Consider the following 22512-nt stretch of genomic DNA (forward strand, 5'->3'; position numbering starts at 1 on the left):
GGTGGACAGATCAAGGGAAACAAGAAGCTCTTATATATTAAGATTAAAGTCAAGCAAACTGATTTAGATTATGGTTAAACTGCTTTCCCCACCTGCTACATTATGAGGTCAGGGCCACTAATTTTGTACACAGGTACCCACCAGCCAGTGTCTCCTGCTTCAAAGCAAAGGAAGTCAGGCTAGGACGACATGAAGGAGTGGGGGTGGCTGGGCACGCAATCACTATTAAATACAATTCTGAGTTCTGCATGAACAATGAATCAGCCAGCTCAATGCAGACAAGGCACCTATGATGGATGTGGATACCTCTTAAGCCTGGTGGACAAACACTCAAGCAAGAGACAAACACATAAACACAGTAGTTCAATTTTCAGAGAAAGAGTAGATAAAGAATAAAGCCCCTTTCACTAAATTTGAAAGTCAAAACACTCAAGTATCTCTGTAGCTTGCAGAATGTCATCGTTTGTACAAGCATCTTCAGGCAACAGGCATGCAGGCCTAGAGATGTGCTTGTTGCACATTATAGGGGTAGAGAGAGTTTGTCGCCAAGCTTCTTTGGGTCAAAATACCCACACACTGCACAACTGTGTGGTTTAGAAGGCAAAACAATTAATTAGCGTATACTGTCCTGGAACTTCTCAACTGAAAGCAACTTAGAGACACAGAAAAGTCTTCACAGTTCTCATACAGCCACTGCACTCATTTGGCAAAGGCAAGAGCCTTCTCCCTATTAGGCAACGGCCTCAGCAATGGAGTATGGGGGTAAATAAAACAGTTCCTACTTCAGAGAAGTTGGCTCCATCGTTTAAACAGGAATCTTCCAATACCTTAAAACCTGCCTGTTCAAAACTATCAAACAAACTAAGCCGAGTGGCACATGCCTGTAATCTCAGCAACTGGGAGGCTGAGGCAAAAAGATCATGGCAAGTTTAACGCAAGCCTGGGCTCCACAGTGAGTTCAAGGCCAGCCTGAATTACATGGTGAAACTCTGTCTCAAAAACAAAAGATTAATCAAAAAAACTATGAAACAAGATCATCCTGAAGAAAAATCCCTTCTAAACCACATGGGCTAATCACAGGAGGAATTTAACACATAAGATGAATAAATCTTTAGGAATCTGAAGGAAATCAAGACTGAAAAACTGTTGAGGCCACAGATGAGTGGACTGACACAGAGAGCGACTTCTAAAATCACTCAAGACTGGCAGCAAGGAAGGGCCGAGGCCCATTTGTCCACCAGCACCTTTTTCCATTTGAAGGAGATCAGATATCATTTGCTTTAAGTCTTGTGTGAAAATGTGAGGTTCCCTCTGACATTTTACACAGATGAATCCTAAGTCAAATCACAGTTTGGGGTTGGCTTGCTTTCTTCTGTTATATACTCACATACTATATACAAAGAGGGTCGCAATCCTGTAGAGGGCTTAAGCACCAGAACAGCATACTCCAGATTAAGATTCAAAGGAGAAGACGTTAATGCTTTCCACATACTCACTGATACTCACTTGGACTGGGTCTGTTTGGTGATGTTCCGGATGGTAGCACCTTCTTTTCCTATAATGGCTCCAACAAACTGGGTGGGAACCAGCAGGCGCAGAGGTAAGTCACATGGTTTCTGCTTAGACACTGATCCAGGAGACCCCTGCCTCGATGAGCCCCTCTGTCCCAGCCCACGGCGGCCGCGGGGCTGCTGTGAGGGGGTCTGCTGGGCGGCCACTTCATCGGGGATATAGGCAACTTTCAAGGTGAAGTTCTCTAACTGGAATCCATTCAGCTTGTCTAAGGCTCTGAAAGTTCACAGGAGGAGAGGGAGAAAAAGTTTACTACACATGCAGCAAAAACCTGGGCACACGTAATCTACCACCACCTACACCTTTGCTTTGAAGTTCACACAGGGGTAAAAGGTTGACAGGTTTCTAAAGAGAATACACTGGCCATCTACCAATGAAAAATGGGAAGAAAAACCCATTTTATTTAACTCTTGAATTTAACACAAGAAGTTAACAGAAGCTTAGAAATACTCAAGCAGCAAGAGAAAAATAAATAAAAGGCAATTCTTATTCTGATTACTGTGTCCCCACATCAGAATGGAAAGGATGTTAGAAACATACCCTCCTCAGTTTACCCTCTAAAATATAAAAATTTCAAGCATTTAAAGAAATCAATGGACAAGTACCTCCCAACCACTACAGAAAATAGGTAGAATTTAGTATTCAAGATAGATACTCAATTACATTTCAGTGATTTATTATGGACAGCTCCTGAGAAAACAGTGGTCCCTGATCTTACAGAGTTTATGATCTGATTTGGGAAGAAAGGCAGGGAACCGATGAGTAAGAAAGAGAACAAAAAGGGTTTGGGGGGGAAGAGGAGAAAGGAAGCGGGAAATATTTTCTACCCATTCATCACACTTTATATCTACTTGGGGAGAATTTTGCTTTCTTCCCATTTTCAGCTTTATAAATTTATATGGAAAAGCACCCAATTCTTAGCATACATCTCAAGGAATTTCCACAAGGTGAACACATGACAGGAACACAGGAGGGGCTCCAGGGCCCACCAGGCTTTCCGAGCAGTAAGCATCTGTTATGGTTGATGCATTGCTTCAACCTGAGAAGTCTAGCTTAACTAAGTGACTCAGCAGCTCTGCATCCTGCTAAGTAGAGGACAAGCAGTTACTGCTCTAGAATGCTCTTAATTGTATCAGAAATTTAACTAAGTGATTCGGCAGGGGGCCAGGGTTTTTACCCTCAGCCTATGCAAGAAGAGGGCCTGCAGAAGGTGAGAGTGCTACACCTGCCCCAGGGCAGCAGCCTGCATATAATAAAAGGCCAAAAAAAAAAAAAAAAAAGAAAAGAAAAAGAGCAGCAAAAGAGGAGGGACTGATTGCTGATTCTTTGAAAGACCTCTAGCTCCAGTCAATGCTTCTGCTTGGGACCCTTCAGCCCTCCAGGGTAGACTTTTCCGTGTTCCATCGCAGACTCACTGGCTTCCTGGTAAGAGACTTGCACAGGGCACTGCTGCAGTAAGCTCCAGCCCTTGGGTTGACCCCTTCAGCCTCCAGAGTGCAGACTTCTTATACATTTGTGTATTTTGTGTTATATCTGTTTCTCTAGTAACCTGACCAACACAGTAGCCCTGCCACAGACACCACCATGGGCTAATGCTGCATATTTTAAAATTCTACCAAGTATATGAGGATACATGTACTCTCTAGTACATGTATCTTTTATTACCTCTATAACATTCATCCAAACTGTTGTGTTCTACCCTTACCTACATGTTTTAAAGGAAAAATGGGGCATAAAGGGTATATATACAAGGTTTCAAAAATATACATACATCTAATAACTCGCATTTAACTCCCCAGTGCACAATAAAATGAAAAACAAGGTCCCATACTTTTTAACTAGGTTTCCCAGACTGTTCCAATGGGACCTGAATTCAGCAAGAGTAGGAAAAGAAAAACAGACATAAAAATGCTCTCTGCCAGCCATGGTGACGCATGCCAGCAATCCCAGCACTCGGGAGCCTGAGGCAAGAGGATCACTGTGAGTTTGAGACCAGCCTGGGTTACAAAGTGAGCTGATGATCAGTCCAAACTGCATAGTGAAACTTTGTCTCAAAGACACACATACATACATGCATACACACATAAATTTAAATGCTCTCTCTTCAGTTGCCCCATGTGGTCATTTCTGGCTTATATGCTCCTTCCTTAATTTGAAAATGCACTTCGCTTCTTAACTTACATGAAAGCAGGAGATCAAAGACGGACAGGACAGCATGGAATAGAAAAGACACCCAGGCAAGCAGGAACCAAGGCTCCCTGAGCATCTCAGACCCAGAAGTCTGCCTCTTTCCTCACTTCAGTCCTCAGCACATGCATGAGCCCTCGCTGTCAGAGACCCCAGCCACACAGACACACCGACGGGCTCCATCACTACCACCAGCCCCCAGGGCTCCTGCCAGTCGGCTGTGGTCCGCAGCACTGCTGTGATGTGTACCAACGTGGGGACATGCTCAGTCTCCTCTTCAAAAACCTGACTGGCATCATGGTGTGTGCCATTTTGTGGCTGTTTCTCAAACACAACGTCTGGATGCACTCCTGTGTCAGCAAGCCTTCCCTTCATCAGCGTCCGAGGATAATAACAGGCTCATACTGCATCTTACCAATGGTCTGCTAGCAGAACCCTAACAAACGGTGCTGTGCTTTCCTGCTCCTCTCCCCTTTTAACGGAATGTGGATTAAGGCCCTAAAATATTGTGGTTGTTTCTAAGGAGATAGAAATTAAAAGCTTTTATTAATATTTACAGTATATATTATAGAAAGCTAAAGTTACAGAAGTTTCAAGCATCTAAAGATTCGAAGCAACTTTAAGCCGTTTTGAAGGTCAAGATTTTGTTCATCATTCCTCAAAGCCAAACAAAACCTGAACCCCACTGAATAGAGTGGTGTTTGTCTGGTATTCCAGTTATTGGGAAACTGAGTCAAGAGAATTGCAACTTCAATGGCAGTCTAGGCAAGTTAGCAAGACCTTGTTTCAAAATAAGAAGTAAAGAACTGAGAATACAGTTCAGTGATAAAGAGTGTTTACCTAGTGCGTAAGGTGCAAGGTAAATGAAGGAAAAGCTACATCTTCTGACATAAAAGGCAGTGTCAGTCAGTGTTTACCAATACCTTTCCCCATTTTAAAACAGTACTGCTAGCTTCAGAAGTAAACTTTGACCATGGAGTTAAGCTAGTAATGTTTCAAAGGGGTTAATAATTTCATGAGTGACTCCGAAGTCCTGACTCATCCTTTCCCCCATGTGAGTACACAGAGGTAAACACCTGACTGTCAGGTGCTTCTGTGCAGTCTGAATCAAGTCACACGACTTCCAAGAAATAATTCGACTTCCAAGAAATAATTTGCACGCAGTGGATACATTTCACTGTGCTGCTGTTAAAAAAATATATATTCTCTTGGAGGCGAAAAGAAAAGATCCTGTCAGGTGGCAGGCACAGTGTCCCAAGACCCAGTGCACTGGGGACTGAGAGGTCCTGAGCTCAGGCCGCTCCAGGTGGACAGCAGACAGGCTGCTATCGTGAAGCAGAGTTGCCCACCCCTCATAGTGTGCTCCCAACTTGGATACAGCTGAAGAGCATAAGGGTAACCTAGCTGCAGAGCAACAGCTTTTTATGGCTAAAGAGGGTCGTGAATTTTAAGTCAATAGCTGAAATCTTTCAGTGAAGCAAGTTTGATATTCAGCTATGTCGCATAGTATTCTAAGTTATTGAGATTTCTTAGTAATATTTTTACCAAGAACACATGCAAGACATGAAAACTTGTCATTGTAAGCATTCAAAACATGCACATTCAGTTCAACAGAACTTGAGGACGTGTATCCAATGTACTACTCAGAATCCTGTCTCCATCATTCCTCAGCTCCACTCTGATGTATTTCTAAGAGTCATGCACAAGATGCTGAGTAATTTTTCTGGTTGCCAGCACTTCACTGTATTGGTAGAAAGTTCTTTGGCATGTACTACAGTTTAGAGTGAAAAAAGGCTGTGATAGAATAGTAGTTCAATTTGAGGGTGAGTAGGAGGCAGAGAAAGAAAAAAGAAGTAACAAAGAAGACAAAACTTCCCCAGGACTCCACGGACCCTACACTGAAGAGTGAAAGGAGTCTGATTAGAGACCAGGGCTCTAGCTGGAACACTAAGCAGCCACGTTACCCTGCGGAGGTCACTTCCCGTTTGGCATTAGCCAAAACATAGGGTTGATGGGTTTTGTTTTTGTTTTCTGGTGCTGGGGCAGGAACTCAGGCCCTTACAAATGCTAAGCACATACTCTAGGACTGAGCTACACCCTCAGCACATGCTTTAGCACTGGGCAACACTCCTACCCCTATAAAGTCTCCACTTTCTTATCCCCAGCTGTCACTGCTATGTCTCTATAGGCCCTAAGAGATGAAGTCCCCTGTTACTGAAAAGCCATAAATGTGGTTCTCATGTAACACTGTTGTCTGAACATCCCCACAAAAACTCATGTTGGGAAAAACAAAAACTTGTCAAAATTTAACCCTGGGAGATATTAAGAGGGTAAAAGCTCAATTGGTTGTGATATTTGGGTCCTTTGGGAGGTAATTAGATTAAATGAAGCCATAAGGCTGAGACCTTAATCCAACGAGAAGGAAGAAGAGGAGGAGGAGGAGGAGGAGGAGGAGGAGGAGGAGGAGATGCCTGAGCTAGGACAGGCTGCCTTGCCATATGAGGCACTGCTCCACCTCAGAGCTCGGCAGAGTCCCCACAAGCAAGGAGGACCACACCAGAGGCTGCTACCTGAGCTTACTTCCTAGAAGGGTGGGCTAAGTACGCCCTCAGAACTGTGGGCCAAGTACACCTTTATGGTTTGCAAAGCTGTCTGTGGTATTCAATGACAGTTGCAGAAAACACACTAAGACACACAAAGAGTAATCGGTTAATAGATCATCAGTAATGATCAAAAGCCTGGCAATACATTACAGGGATATATATTAAGGAACAAATTATGGATGTGGCCCAATGAGTTACATACGAAGAACTTCAAAATTAAACTAGTGCTTTGTCTCAGTTTTTACTTTTTACCATATATGATTACATTTCTCGTGGGGAGTTGGTCCATGTACCTAACATCTTTTCATCCCGTTCCTCTCCTTTCCCTCTTATTCCCCTTCCCGTCTGTAAAAGATCCATCTCCCTTTGCATTTCCTATGATCTTTTTCTTGCTCTTTGTTTATATTTTGGGTTTCTTAAAGAAACTAGGCAATAGTTAAGCTTGTGTCTGACTTATTTCACCTAACATGGTCTCAAGATGCATCCATTTTCCTACACATCTCAAGTTTATCCTTCTTTACGGCAGAGTAGTACACCATTCTGTACAAATACCACATTTCTTTGTCCACTGATTTGTTGATATACATACAGGTCTCTTCCAAGATTTAGCTATTATGAATTATGGTGTTATAAATGTGGGTACTCATATATCACTGTAACATGTTGTCTTTCTCTCTCTCAGGGAGATACCTAAGAGGAATAGGTGGGTCAAATGAAATTCCTAGCTTTAGTTTTTTGAGGAATCTCCATACTGATTTCCACTGTGGTTGTACTAGTTTATATTCCCATCAGCCACATAGAAGGGTTCCTTTCCCACCACATCCTCACAAGCATTTGTTATTATTTGACTTCTTGATAACAGCCATTTTTTCTGAAGATGGAATCTCAGTATTGTTGTAATTTGCATTTCTCTAAAGGCCAGAGATGCTGAACATTTTTTCATGTAATTATTGACCATCTGTAATTCCTCTGAGAATTGTCTGTTCATTTCAGCTGCCCGGTTTTTGACTGGCTCTCTGATGGGGGAGGGATAATTATTTTTGAGTTTTTTATATATTCTAGATATTAGTGCTATAAGGAATAGCTGGTAAAATTTTTTCCTATTATATACATTGTCCCTTCACTCTGTTGGTTATTTCCTTTACTGTACAAAACTTTTAAATTTTATATGATCCCATTTGATTCTATATAATTTCTTGTGCAACTGGTGTTCTATTCAGAAAGCCCATCCCTAAAACAGTGTTTTCAAGAGTTTTACACTTCTTCTAGCACACTGTTTTGATATGTAGATCTCTGATTCATTTTTAGTTTAGTATATGGTGAGAAACATGGCCCTAGACTCAGCAGTCTCCTGCACCTGGACAGCCGGTTTTCCCAGCACCGTTTGCTGAAGACGCTGACATTCCTCTGCTCTGAGTTTTTCAGCCGTTGCCAAAGATGACGGCTGCATGTGCCCAGGTCGTTCCTGCTTCCTCTGTTCTGCTCCACTGAGCCACGCGTGCCTGTCTGGTGCAGGGCCACGCTGCTTTGCCACAGTAGCTCTCTAACGTAGCTCTGAATGTGGGACTGTGGGGCCTCCTCCTTTGCTCTTGTTGCCCACTGTTGTTTTTGCTATTCTGGTTCCACATGAATTTTAGGAATTTTAAATTTTTTGATTCCGGGGACTGCATGCTTGCAAGGCAGGCGCTTATGCCACTGAGCTAACCCTGGCCCAAATTTTAGGATTCTGTTCTCTAGTTCTATGAGGAATGCTTTTACTGTTCTAGAATTTAGCTAAATCTCAATATCAGATTAAGCTGGTTCTAAAAGCAAAGCAAACAAAAAACAAAGTCCAAAACTAAAAGGACTAAAAAGTTTAAGGCCAACCTGGACTCTGCCTCAAAAACTAAATAAATTCAGGGGGAGGTTGCCCCCACAATATGTTACAGAATGATCTTTTGAAAGTTATGCTGCACAGGACAATGTCTATGAAACTGTGGCAAATTTAACAGTATTTATCTTTAATGTCAAGAAATGCCTTTGTCTCACTGCTTTATCTCTTTTCATAATAAACCTATTTGCACTTTTTTTTGAAATTTAAATGGGAATTTCCTCCCCGTGCCCATTAGCCAAGTCGCTTCAAACTCTTCAACATTCCCACCGACATGTTTTCTTTAACAAAAACAAACATCAAAAATAAGAAACCTGTGGAAGACAAAAACGAAACACCTACACATTCAAGGTTGTTTCTCTGACAGAGGTGACACCTCCTCCCGCAAGTCCTGCCTGTGCTTGACAGCTCTACCTCAGCGCCCCGGGAGACGAGGGAAAGCCGGAGACTCAGGCCTCTTTTGCCCTGAGTTCATCCACTAAACTCCCAGTTCTCTTTTTAATTATCTTTGAACTTTTTTTTATTAATTTCATTACTTTAATCATTTAATAATTCAAGATAAGTTTAACACCAACACTTGTACCTCTAATAATATGGGTGCTATGAACCTTTCATTTTTCTCAGCCACAAGGTGGCAGAAATTTCCATGGTAAAGCCTGACTTAGAGCCACAGCCATATCTGAGAAGTCCTCTGTAAAGTGGACATCATTGAGGTTTAAGTAACAAAAAGAGTCAGTTGCAAACACTTCAGTGTGGTCCTTAGCTCCTCAGGGTCAGAGGCCAGTGGCGCATACTGGAGAGCAGGGACTCCCAGCAGCAATGGCACATCTCACAAAAACGCCAAGCGCTGCTAACTTGTGCACTCCCCACACCCAGGCATTGCGCTCCAAGTTCAGAGGCATTATCCCCGCTCCTCTCAGCAGCCTCACCCATTTGAGAAAGGGAGTTGAACGAAAGCACATTTCATTGGGGGGGGGACGACTTAATTTTCATTACAGTCTCACAAAATTGAGTTTTTCTGTTCTTTAGACCTACTAACTTTCTTTAAATATTCAATTCTAATTCTCTTTGATCTTTGAAAGTCTTGGGAGCCACAATCTTATAGGGCAACTTAACTTGGACAGGAACTGCGTTCATCAAATAGAGCACTTTCCTTTCACCACTGAGAGGCCTGACTTGAGGCTAAAACTGCCTTTACTCATTGGCGATTTGCATGCAATCATTAGTGCTTAATAAATCTAACTGATGTATATTAGAACAAAAACTAATGAAATGCCTAATTTATTAGGGTATTAGGATTTACATTACCTAAATCACAATTCCTAACAACCCTCCTTGGAATCAGCAAGACTCTACCAACCTCTATCATTATACATAATTTTTAGAACAATAACATCATTGCATTCATGTTAGGATTACATTCAACAAGGATTCTGCCTTGACCAACAAGTCTGCACTTCCTGTTGTGCAATTCTGCTTGCTCTGAAATTTATTATAGAGGGGGACTGTCAACTACTTGTCTCTCTCTACTGAAGTTCTTTTTATGCCTCTCAAAGCGGTACAGGTTGTGTCTCCAACAAATGTTCTTGCTTTTAACTGTTTAAATTGATATTTTCCCCCCTTAACCTTGCTAGCTCAGTGCTAGCTAGCCTTGCTAGTTAAGTTTGCATATAAGTCAACTAGGATAAATCTTTGACAATCTTCAAATACTCCGAGTTTGTCCTATCGTCTCAATTTTCTATGAACAAGGATTTGCTTTACTAAGTGTTCAGTAAGGCTTTTGAAAGAGTAAAAAGGCAGAGAACTTCCGTTTTTCTACTGCCTCCTCCTTCTTTGAAATCTTATATGATACAGATGAAGAACGAAATTTATAAAATATCAGCTTAATACTGATATGACAATTTGGTACCATTCAAAACGTCACATAAACCTGCTGAATGTTAACAGACTGGGCACAATGGTACATTCCTGTAATTTAGCTATGTAGGAGGCCTGAGGATCACAAAAAGTTTGAGGCCAGACTGGGCAATTCAGTGAAAGTCTGTCTCAAAAAAATACAAAAAGGGCCAGGGATTTGGCTCAGTGGTGTAAGTACCAGCCTGGCAAGCATGAGGACATGAGTTCGATCCCTGGTACAAATAAATAAATAAATAAATAAAAACAAGAATACATAACAAATACAAACAGAAGCAAAAAAGTTTTAAAACTCAGTAAAAGCTTAACAGTGAGATATCACTTTTCTCCTACTAGACTAGCAATGTTTGATAAAATCTTGTATTGGGGAAAGTATGGAGAAGCAATCTCACAATGCCAATGACAATTTAAACTAGTTCAAATCTATAAAGCATAATACAATTAAAAATGTAACTCTACCTCTAGGAATTTACCCTACAGATACACTCACACACATGCAAAGTGACACACATCAGAAGAGTTCTATACAGCACTGTTCATAAACACCCAAATCTGGTATAACTAATTCATCCCATATCCAAACAATCACATTCTATGGAACTACCAAAAAAAAAATTGTGTACAAAACACTCATATGCTACAGTATCATTTATATAAGGAAGAAAAAATGAACGTGTATTTATCGTTCATATGATTATTTCAAAGAGGGTGAAGCAGCTGGAAAACAATACTAGGAGGAAAATGGGTTCTACATAGATCTTTAAGTCATTTAAATTATAAGCCATGAGTATCACTGTTATGGTCTAGATCTAAGTCTGTCTGGAAGGTGACTGGATTATGGGGGACAGTATGGCTGACTTGTAGCTGGGAGATGCAGTGTGGTCAGAAGCAGCAGACCACTGCAGATGTGACCTGGAAGGGGTGTCTCCTCCCTTCCTGGCTCCTGCCTTGATCTCTCTGCATCTTGTCCACCATGCTGTCAGCAGCTCTTCTCTACCATCCTGTCCTACCTTAGAGCCAGTCAACTACCAAATGAAACATGAACCAAAACCAACTCTCCTCCCTTGTAGTGTCAGGTAATATGTCTCAGCACCAGTGCGATGGTCAATTACCAACTTTAAAATGACGTTCCATTTGTGTAATACAAACTTCCATCTCCCTCCCAGGCCTCTCTTTCCTGTCCTAGTCCCTCCATGAGTGGGTACTTGGTTTGGTAATCTAGCTGAAACTTCTTTACTTTTCCTCTTTAGGAGTCAGGTTCAGCTAATGTGGCCCTTCCTTTCATTCTTCTTTCAGAAAGGACAGGCGGGTTTCTGGCTGCACATATCTGGAGGTGGTGAAGACTTCCCCGGCCAGAGGACACTGTTGTGCTGGCAAGTAGCTGGCAGCTATTTCCCCACATTCATGTCTCAGAGGAGCTATCAAGGCCTGGGGGACCCTCATTTTCTTTTTCTAACACTCGGTCAGTTCCTTAAGTCATTCAAAACCTGCAGAATTGTCTTTTTCTAGGGGAGGCAGATCTGTGAAGATCTGTTAATTCCATTGAATATACTTTTTCCATAGATCTAAAAGGAAGTTATATTGGTCCAACGTCTGTCTACTTTTTTTTTTTTTGTCTTTTTCCTTTTAATCGGTACCGGGAACCGAACTCACGACTGTCTGCTTGCAAGGCAGGTGCTTATGCCGCTGAGCTAAACCCCCAGCCCCACGTCTGTCTACTTCTAAATGATAAATACTAATCATTAGAGAATGAAAGGAGTCAGAAGACCATGTTGGACTATTGTTGGTTTAACACAGGATGAACTCACCAGCATTAAATAAAATTGCAACAATATATCATACTGGTAACAAAAAGTCATAATTCTGAAACAATGCCCAGGCCTGAGTCATTTCGCACATATAGTTCAGCTTCGTATTACATCACTCTAAAATGGTATGAAGAGATACACTGAAAACGTAATACAGCTTTAACTAATGTATATTCTTTAATGGGGTGAGGGTGCTGGGCATATAATCTAGGGCCTCATGAATGCCAGGCAAGGGCTTTACTAGTGACTATACCCCCAGCCCCATATTTAATTTCATTCCTTTACTTTTTTTTTGAGTCAGAGCCTCACTATATAGTTTGGGCTAGCAAAGGTTACAGGCATGCACCACTATGCCTGGCCCAATGCATATTCTTAACAGACATTCAAGCTTAAAAAGAAATAACTGCAGTGTCCAAACTTATAAAATAAAGTTGTTTTTGCTATCTACCGGCCTTTCTACAATTTAGAAATCCACAAAACATAAATTCCTGTAATTACCTTAGTTATTATATACAGATAGAAAGTTTCAAATTGCTTACTGTCTAGCTTGGTCCTTACTGGAGTAGGTGACATTTACAACGGCAGTTTCCGAGTCAGTGTTCACTAAAGGAAGAGAAAAACAAAAACAGTAGTTAGTTTTCTTTCTATTTCCTTCTTTTTACAAATTTGAAAGCAATTCAGAAGACATGTACCTTGCTCACAGGTCTCCACCACTCCATACTGGACTAGTAAACTATCCAGCACCTAGCAGGAGGGGGAGAGAAAATTATAAATTTTGAGTTTCCCACGTTATTAGCCAGGGCAGGAATGTTTTCAAATCACTAATTGTAATGGAAAAGAGAGAAAAGAAAGGAAAAACAAAACAAAACAAAACAAAAACACTGGGACTTTGGACTCAACACAAGGCAGCAGAAAGAGCAGACCAGCTGGACTTCCCTCTCCTGACTTCTCTGGCTAAGAAGTAACTGTGTTCACAGTCACAGCCGGCTGACTCCTGAGGCTGGCGGACACAAAGTGTGTATCTCTCTCTCTCTCTCTCTCACACACACACACACACACACACACACACACACACAGCCCCACTTCCGCCTGACACACAGAGTCATGAGACAAGGGGCGCGCTCAGCGGCTGGTTTCATCTGTAAGATGCTCCTTTCCAAACAACTTCCCAATGCAGCTCAACTAAGTGAACGGCAATGAACTGCCTCAAGGCAGACTAGCAAAATGATGGAAGTCCGCTGGACACTACTGGAAACTTGAATTTAAGATTAAAGTAGTAATAAGCATGTGGATAATACAAGGTACAAAAAAAGTAAACACTTGAAAATCTACAGAAAATGTCAATCTGAAGAGGTTTTCACCATCTTTCCTGTAGCTGTATTATCACTCTGTATTATTCTAAAGGAAAAACTATTAAAACATTAACTATACATTTATTTATAATATCAACTGAAGGTGTGTCTTATCAATATAAACCAAATTCAGCTGCCCTTCTTCTGTACAATTTTCTTGAAAAGTTTTCTATAAATTTGTAACAAATCACTTAACTCAGTTTACTTTCAAAATTTGAAAGTCAGCCCTCTGAAAATGTTTCCTGGTTCTAGAACACACTAAACTCTTAAGAAGCCTGACAATTTCCTATTAAACCTTAAGAAACTTCTTCTAAATGATCCTTTATCTTATACGTTATGTTTTATGCTTTTATCTACTGATTCCTGTTTGAAACCTTTAACAAGGTTCATCTAGGAACATGCTTTTTTTCCCTTTTAAGTAAGAATACTTACTTGTAAATGGAATACTCTTTCATAGTTATGTTTTGACTTAGTGACTTTCCCTTGAGTGGGCTATACCAATAAAAACACATTAATCTGATTGTATTTATAGCCATCATTAAATCATAAAGCTTAAGTTTTATATTTTTCTTCTGAGCATTTAATGATACTGCATGAAAATTTCATTCATCTGTTTAAGCCACTGTTATGTACTATCTATGAGAAAAGCAATTTTTTGCTCACTTTTCTATCTTCACTACTTACACCAAAAAAAAAAAAAAAAAAAAGATATTCAAGTGTTTTACAGTATTTGAAAAGAGGAAGGGAACCCAGGAATAGCTCATCAGGAAAAGTACTCTCACCCTCTCTTCAGAGGTCAACTTGCGATACACAGAGTCTTAATCATGGACACATTTTTATGTCGAGGCCAAAAAATTAAAAAAAAAAAAAAAAAACCTCGGTGGCCATGCTGGTGCACACATGTAATCCCAGCACTCAGGAGACTGAGGCAGGAGGACTACCGCAAATTGGAGGCCAGCATGGGCTACATTGTGAGTTCAAGAACAGCCTCAACTACATAGTGAAACCCTATCTCAAAACAAGAAAAAAAATCAATCAATCAATCAGCAGCAAAAGAAACTTATAATACCAAAGAGAAAATATAAAACATACAATTCCTTAAAATGAAAAAAAAAATAACTGAAGACTAATTAGAAATTATTAAATAGCCAACGTCTTATTTCATATGTAATTAGAGTTTTAATAAGGCATTTTAGTTCATCGTATCTTAAGTGACTAATGGAGCCAGGAAGGTGCCTCTGATAGGGAGGTTCCACTTAGGTTTTAGCAGTGATTAAAAGCCGCACTGATCATAGAGCTTTGCAGAAACTTGAATCTACCAGAGGCAGGAACAGTGAAGGTGGCAGCACAGATAGGACTGCAGGCACTCACGTGCTGATTAAATATGCTTACTTGAATAATTATTCTGAATTCTTCTGAAATGCAATCTTTTCAGTAATTGATAAGTAGCTTCCACAATTTAGCTCATGCCACCTTAACTTTTATTACTCCAGACACATTATAAAATTTAAATACCTCACTGTATAAATAATGTAGACTGAACATATATTAACAATGCTAATGAAGCTAACATTTTCTAAAAGCTGTACTGACAAAGGGAATACATACATACACACACACACACACACACACACACACTTTCTGTTTGTTTTGAGATAGCATTTCACTATGCATTTTAGGCTGGCTTTGAACTTACTATGTATCCCAGGCTGGCTTCAAACTCATGGTGAGCCTCTCCTGCCTCAGCCTCCCCAATGCCAGGATTAAACAGATGATACATATATTTAAAAAAAAAAAAGCCAAGTGTGGTGTTGCACACTTATAATCACAGTACTCAAGAGGCTGAGGCAGGAAGATCATCACAAGTTTGAGGTTAGGCTGGATTATACATGGTGAGTTCAATGCCAGCCTAAACTATATAGTGAAACTGTCTCAAAACAAGTAAATAAATACAATATGTGCAAAATGTTTCACTATATTACATACATTTAACATCTTGAAAACAAAATTGCTTCTACAGCTATATATAATTGCTACTGGTCAATTATACTGTGTAAAATAGCTAGAAAGGTACTACAGTCCAATAAACTAAACAGTGAACTTCATTGTATATAAACTGTATCTCAATAAACCTAACTCTAAAACCAAAACCACTATACTCCTTAAAATAAATAGGCCTAGCATCCATCTTGGTATCTAGCTTTGAACAAATTAATGGCACATCCATAGTGTAAGATGGATTCCAGAGAATCTCTGATGTCTCATACAAAGTTTTACACATAAATTGTTTTGTGGTTGTTGTTTTGTTTGGCTTTTTTTCCCGACCAGTGCTTAGAACTGAACCGGGCCTTTGTATCACACTAGAATCCTCAACTCAGCTTTTTCTTAATTTGTTTTTAAAATGTTGACCCAGGGTCTCACTAAATCACTAAGTTGCCCAGGCTGGGCTCACACTTACAATCCTCCTACCTCAGCCTTCCAGATTGCTAGGATTACAAGTGTGCACTGCTATGCCTGGCTTATGCACAAGTTTTAGGGATCATTGCAACTGTCAACAGCATGAGGATTCCTAAACCTCAAAAAGGTTTACAACTTCACACTACTAAACAGTTTTCCTCCAATCTATTTGAAAGGAAATCAGGTGTTTTGTCTTTCGTGTTAAGTGAACCCTCAAATGGTACCACGCTCCTCCAATCCACCCAAGTCATCTAGAGGAAACACAAGTTACTCTGGGTAAATTCTGACACTTCAGCTCATTCTGCATTATGTAAAAAGACGGGCCCTAGTTCTTGTTACCAGTCACATACACCACCTATCTCTCTGCTTCTGTTTCCTCTCAGCTCCTAGAATACCTACCCACATTTTTCTCTCTTTTATCAGCCACAAATGTTTCTTTCATTGTTGTTTAAAGAGGGGCTCCCAGAACACACTACTAACACTTGCACAAATCTCTCAAAGTCCACACCTAAATGAAGACCACATACTCTATGATCTGGATGAAATACCTAGAACAAGGACCTCTACAGAAAGTGGGCTGTGGCTACGGAGGGCCAGTCTTCTTATGCTGTAATAGATGTATCTGTTCACGTACTACAAATCAATGAATCGTTACCTTTACACTGTGGATCGTATGGTATATAAATTTATCTCACTAGAGCTACTTAGAGCAATGTTATTTTTTACATTTTTAAAAATCAATTTGATTGATACACTTTTGATATACATAATGATCATATTCATCATAGGCTATTTGTACCTGTATATAGTTTAGGTTTAAAAAAAATGTATTGTTAATTGTGGAGATAAATATATCTTATTTCTTTTTAAGTGTGCAGATCAGTGATGCTATGCACATTCACACTGTACAGCAGATCTCATTTTTTCATCTTGCAAAACTACAATTCAGTGCCCACTCAGAAGCTCATTTCCCTTTACAACTGTTCCCTGATAATAGCTATTTTTTTATTTCTATTTGATTAGTTACTCCATATAAATGGAGTCACATATAGCATTTATCTTTTACTAACTAATTTACTTCATTTAGTTCAACCATGTTGCAGCACAGCTCAGGATTTCCTTACTTAGATTAACATTACAAACTAACAGCCCAACTTTTTTAGTGGTGCGGTACATCAAACCAGGGACTCCTGCACACTAGGCAAGTGCTCCACCATTGAGGTACACTTCACTCTTTCTAGATCCATTGTGGTATTATACATACACTCATGAAACCATCACTACCATCAAGACAATGGAGTTTCTTCATGCCTTTCTCCAATCTCAGTCTATTTATATATACACATGATCATTCCAATAGAGATAATTGAAAACTGTATGATTTCCTCTGCTGCCCCAAGCAGTGCTGCATTCCACAAAACTAGCTATGTTTCAGCTGATGCCGCTAGGAGGGCATGATGCAAATTCTGCAGATATCACTAGGGACACGAAATCTTCTGCTGGCTACTTTTCCCTTAAGCCACCTCTCAAGTCTCCTCATCTCTGAATTGCCTGAGACGAGAGACAGGGACTGACATGCTTGCCTCCAGCCCAGCTTTGTCCTGCTGGAAGTTACTACCCTTCACTGGCTTCACGCTGCCAGGGCTATGCTGTCCACACTTCAACATGGCTGTCAGCTCCTGACACCAGCCCTTCCGCCACACATTCCACGTGCTCCAGTGATGCCCTTGCGATGGGCACACTCTCTCCCTGCCTGCTTCTGGAAAGCAGTATCATTTTATAATATCTTATCTTATCTTTAGTCTCCCAATTAGACCAATGATTATTAACCTTAGTGATGTGTGTCACAAGTAATCTGCTCTTGATAGTCACATTGGCTCCCACGTGCAAGCTGGCAAGTAATTTCGGTTGTATACATAGGACCTTCCATGCCAAGCCTTATTTGTCTGTGTTAGATTCGCCTTCTGTGTTTCAGAAGACAAGGGGACACCGCAGGACATTACACTGGATACATGGACCCATACCAAAGGCCCTGTGGAAATGAATTATCCCTTCAACAAAGTTCTCCAAACACAGCTGCATCAACCTCCCAGAGAAAGGCCATGTCTTACCTTTGAAGTCAATGATTTGCTCAGTGAAGAATGAGAAAACATAAGGGTTTTTTTTTTTTTTTAAATGTCACAGAATAGTTTTTGACCCAAGGGTAAAAGAAGGTGTTTGTTATGAATTCATACCTATATCTAAAAAAGTAGAAATCAAAAACATTATAAAACTGCCGTGAAATTGAAGTAAAATTCAAAGCAAAGACGTTTAATGTACTTTTACCTCAAGACAAACCTTAGCAAAACATGCACATAAGGCCCAGTGTGGTAGAAGCCCAAGCCTGTAATCCTAGCATGCACTCAGAAAGTTTGTCATGAGTTCAAGACCACCTGAACTACATAGTGAGAACCTGACTCAATAAATAAATAATTTAAACAAGAAAAGAGAAAGAAAAAAAAAAAAAACACATTCACCCTGGTATCCTTCCAAACACCAAAAGCAGTTTAATTCATGGGTGTGAATTAGAAATTCATGGGGCTATCAGAAAAGTCATTTTGACTGCTCCTTGTTGCAGCAAGACAAGGGAAACACCTCCACAGGACCAGCTTTGGAAGGATAAAAACACAGGATGAAGCAAACTTCTTTCAAACACAGCTCAACACATTTTACAAGAACAGAACTACCTGTCAGGTATGCTTAAAACATTCCAGAACCTGGTCATTTACCTCCATCTGCGAGAAACACAAGAACAATTCATCATTGTCCTAATAATCATTCCCAGTAAATACTGGATCAAAATTAAACAGCAAAATTTAAAAATCACTGAACTATTTTTCTCTAAAATATTACCAATACAACTGGGAACATTGAAATCCTTCCGGGGCTGGGGATTTAGCTCAGCGGCATAAGCGCCTGCCTTGCAAGCAGGCAGTCATGAATTTGATCCCTGGTACCAATAAAAAGGGGGAAAAAAAAAAAACTAAAAACATTCAAATCCTTCCCCCACACCCAGCCCTGAAAACGCCCTTCTTTTGCCTGTGCTCAGGGAACACGCGCAGTCTAACCTCATTATTGTGCATTCTCCTTCAGCACTGGAGAAGCCCAGGGGCAGCTCAGCCCTACCATTCCGTGTGGATTTTAAAGTGTTTGAGCCGCACAGAGCAGGTAGCCTTCTAGTAACCCTAACACATTCAGAAAGGTAACATGGGGAGGCTGAGGCAAGAGGATCCTGAGGCAGCATACTAGGATTCAAAAAGTCATTCCACCAGAGGAACCCAGAGCATTACCAGGCACGCAAAATTCAGGAGCATCAGGAGCGTGAGTGGCTTACTTATGTTTCTATTAGACAGTGCTGAGCTAAACTGATCTTTGTTTTGTGGTACTGGGCTGGGGACTGAACCCAAGACAATGAGTTTTTTGCCTCCCCCTCCCTAGTCTGGGTCTTGCTAAATTTCCAAGTTGTCTAAATTGTGCTCATATTTGGGATCCACCTGCATCAGCCTTCTGAAGTGCTGGAATTATGGGTATGCTTCACCACATCTGCTTTCTAAACTGCTTATTAAAAGCTGAGCTCATCATCATCCGGGGGCTGGGGATTTGGCTCAGCAGCATAAGCGCCTGCCTTGCAAGCATGCAGTCGTGGGTCCAAGCCCCGGTACCGATAAAAAGGAAAAAGACAAAAAAAAAAAAAAGCTGAGCTCATCAAATCGTACCTTTCCTTGAAGTCTAAGGACTGCCCTTCGTATTTTGGACGGACCCAAAATACCTAAACAAATGCCCCCAAGTCCCTGTGTGACCCACTGTGCTCCTCTCCAACACGAGCCTTCTTTTGGTCATGACTATTTGAGTGCTTTCTAGCATCTGCACCATCCCAATAATCCGATCTGCTTTAACTCACTGAACCCACACAAACCCATGCGGTGACACTTTCCCATTTTATACATGGATAAACTGCAGCAGTGAGAGGCTAACAGAATTAGGAATCGGATAGTTAAGGACTAACAAAAGTGATTCAAACCACAGCTGTCAGATTCCACAACCCACAGTCTTAACCACCTGGGCTAGTAAGTTGTTTCATTTCCCCATGTAATTAAAGTAAAATATGAACACCGAGACTGACACCAGCTCGGTCTAAATTTGGCATCACCTGCACTGGAAAATCAAAGTTGTCTTTTCATAGACAAAGAGCTTTATCTACTTCCAGTGCCAATAATAAGCTTCTCCAGCCTACATTTCAAGTACTGCATTTCCACATACATATCTGAGTCAAACGAAGGTATTAAACACATTAATTTCTGTAGCAACTCATTAAACCTCCTAACAAATATAAAGTTAGGATCCTTTTTGATCAAGTTGCTTCCAAAACCTCTAATAATAGAAGAAACCACTTTCAGTCTGGAAAGGGGTCCTCTCCAGATATCTTTACATGTCCACAACATGAAAATTTTGAAAAATACAAAGAGATAACGATTCACTTTCATTAGGATGGCTTCAATGCTTTTTTTTTTTTTTTAAACACAAGGAGCACTATCAAAGATGTAGGAAAAAAATGGAACACACACAATACTGTTCAGGACTATAAAATTGGTATAGCGGCTATACACAGTAACACAGCAGTTCCTCAAAACAGAACTAGAATTATCACATGACCCAGCAATTCCACTCCTAGGTATATATTCAACAAGCGAAAAACTGTATTCACACAAAACATGCACAGAATATCACTTATAATAGCAAAAACACAAACTAAATGTCCATTAACTGATAAATGAATAAACAGTATGTGGTATATCCATTTAACAGTAATTTCTAGCCATAAGAATTAGGCACAAACTACAGTGCCTGCCTGGCAAGTGTGAGGTCCTCAGTTCAATTCCTGGTACCCATTTAAAAAAAAAAAAAAGAAAAGAAAAAGAATTAGGTACACAGTAAGTCTGGGAGTAATGGGAATGTTCTGATATTAGTAACAGTTTCTAGCCTTGTGAATACATTAAATAGTAAACTACTGAATTGCACTGCTTCAGGAGGATGCATTTTTATGATATATGAAGTTTAGTTCTATCTTTAAAAATAAAAGAATGCTTAAAACATAACAGGATATAAAACATGACCCAACCATGTTGAAAATGTCCATCACACAAGACTGAACCAGAGTCCTGTAGTCTCTCAGTGTAGCAGACACGGTCAAGAAGAGGAGAGGTCTTCTCACAGCCTTATAACCAAGATTTTCCACTAAATTTTACAGAAACTTCAGGAAGATCTAACACCACTATTTCTCTGTTACAATGAAAGACCCACAAATTAAAGCAGAGGTTCATTTTGGCTCAGTTTGTGGCGGTTTCAGTCCATAGAAGCTAGCTCCAAGGCAAAGCAGCATGGCAGAAGAGAAACAGCTCCTGACAAGGCAGACAGGAAGCAGAGCGCAGGGAGGGAGGGAAAGAAGAGGGTGAAGAGAGAGGCTCAGGCCGCACCTCCCCGACCCACCTCCTCCAGCCAGGCTGCACTCCCCGTTACAGTTAGCCATAAACTCATCAGGGAACTAATTTCTGATTGCAAAACCAGACAGAGATCCAACCAAAAGAGAACTACTGGACAATCTCTTTAATGAACACAGATCCAAAAATCCTCAGTAAGATGCTGGCAAACTAAATGCAACAAATCATCAAAAAGGTCACACAAGCAAGTAGGATTCATTCCAAGGATGCAGGATGGTTCAACACATGCAAATCAATAATGTAGCATATCACATAAAAAGCAGCAAGGAATAAAATCACATAATCATCTCAGTAGGCACAGAAAAAGCCTTTGACAAAAACCTAACATCCATTCGTGATAAAAATCCCTGAAGGAAATACATATAGGAGGATCCTATCTCAAAATGATTAAAAACCTTTATGTCTAACTCACAACCAACATCAAATTTTTGTTTTGTTTTGTTTTTTGAGACAGGGTCTCATTAGGTAATTCGGACTAGATTTGAACTCTATGTAGCCGAGGCTGGCCTCAAACTCAGTGATCCTCCTGCCTCACTCTCCCGAGTGCTGGTATTACAGGCATGTGCCACCACATTTGGCCTAACCCAGTAATCAACATGAGCCTGGGCAACTGGGCAAGAAGCAAGGGCAATCAGGTAAGAGGGATACATATAGGAAAAGAATAAGTCAAAACTGCCACTATTTGCAGACAACACGATCCTCTACACAGAGAACCTAAAGAGAGCGCTGGAATTAATAACCAAATTCAGCAGTATAAGCAGGATTTAAAAAATATATATATTGTGCTCCTATACACCAATAACAAACTCACTGAGAAAGAAATCAGAAAAAAATACCATTCACAGTAGCATCCAGAAAATTTAAATACCTGAGAAACAATCTAAAAAAGGAAGAGAAAGGCTTCTATAATGAAAACTGCGTGGCACTCTGAAAAGAAGACTGAAAATGACACTAGCAAATGAAAAAGCATCTCCTATTTCCGGACAACACTGGCAGAATCAACACTGTAAAAATGGTCCTATTTCCAAACTAACATTTAGATTTAGCCTAGCCCTGATTGAAATACCTACCGTGTTTCTCACAGAACTAGAGAAACCAATCCTAAAATTCATATGGACCCAGAAGAGACCCAGAATAGCAAAACCAATCCTGAGCAACAAGAGAAAAAGCAAGAGGCATCACAATGCAAAGCTACAGTGATAAAAACAGCGT

General features: G+C 40.4%; 1 protein-coding gene across 2 annotated transcripts in view; it reads right to left on the reverse strand.

The window, feature by feature from the left end:
- The window catches only part of Igf2bp3 (insulin like growth factor 2 mRNA binding protein 3), a 126642-nt gene that overhangs the window by 33010 nt on the left and 71120 nt on the right, over window positions 1–22512 (reverse strand). For both annotated transcript variants that reach the window (XM_063239455.1, XM_063239463.1), the window contains 3 exons: window positions 12647–12698; window positions 12494–12557; window positions 1507–1788 (listed from right to left, as the gene is read on the reverse strand). In XM_063239455.1, coding sequence (XP_063095525.1) covers window positions 1507–1788; window positions 12494–12557; window positions 12647–12698 — 398 coding nt within the window. The remainder of the gene's footprint in view (window positions 1–1506; window positions 1789–12493; window positions 12558–12646; window positions 12699–22512) is intronic.

The sequence above is a fragment of the Cavia porcellus genome, unplaced genomic scaffold, assembly GCF_034190915.1.
Source record: "Cavia porcellus strain 051 isolate PalLab524CR breed Dunkin Hartley unplaced genomic scaffold, mCavPor4.1 scaffold_2, whole genome shotgun sequence".
NCBI classification, from domain to species: domain Eukaryota; kingdom Metazoa; phylum Chordata; class Mammalia; order Rodentia; family Caviidae; genus Cavia; species Cavia porcellus.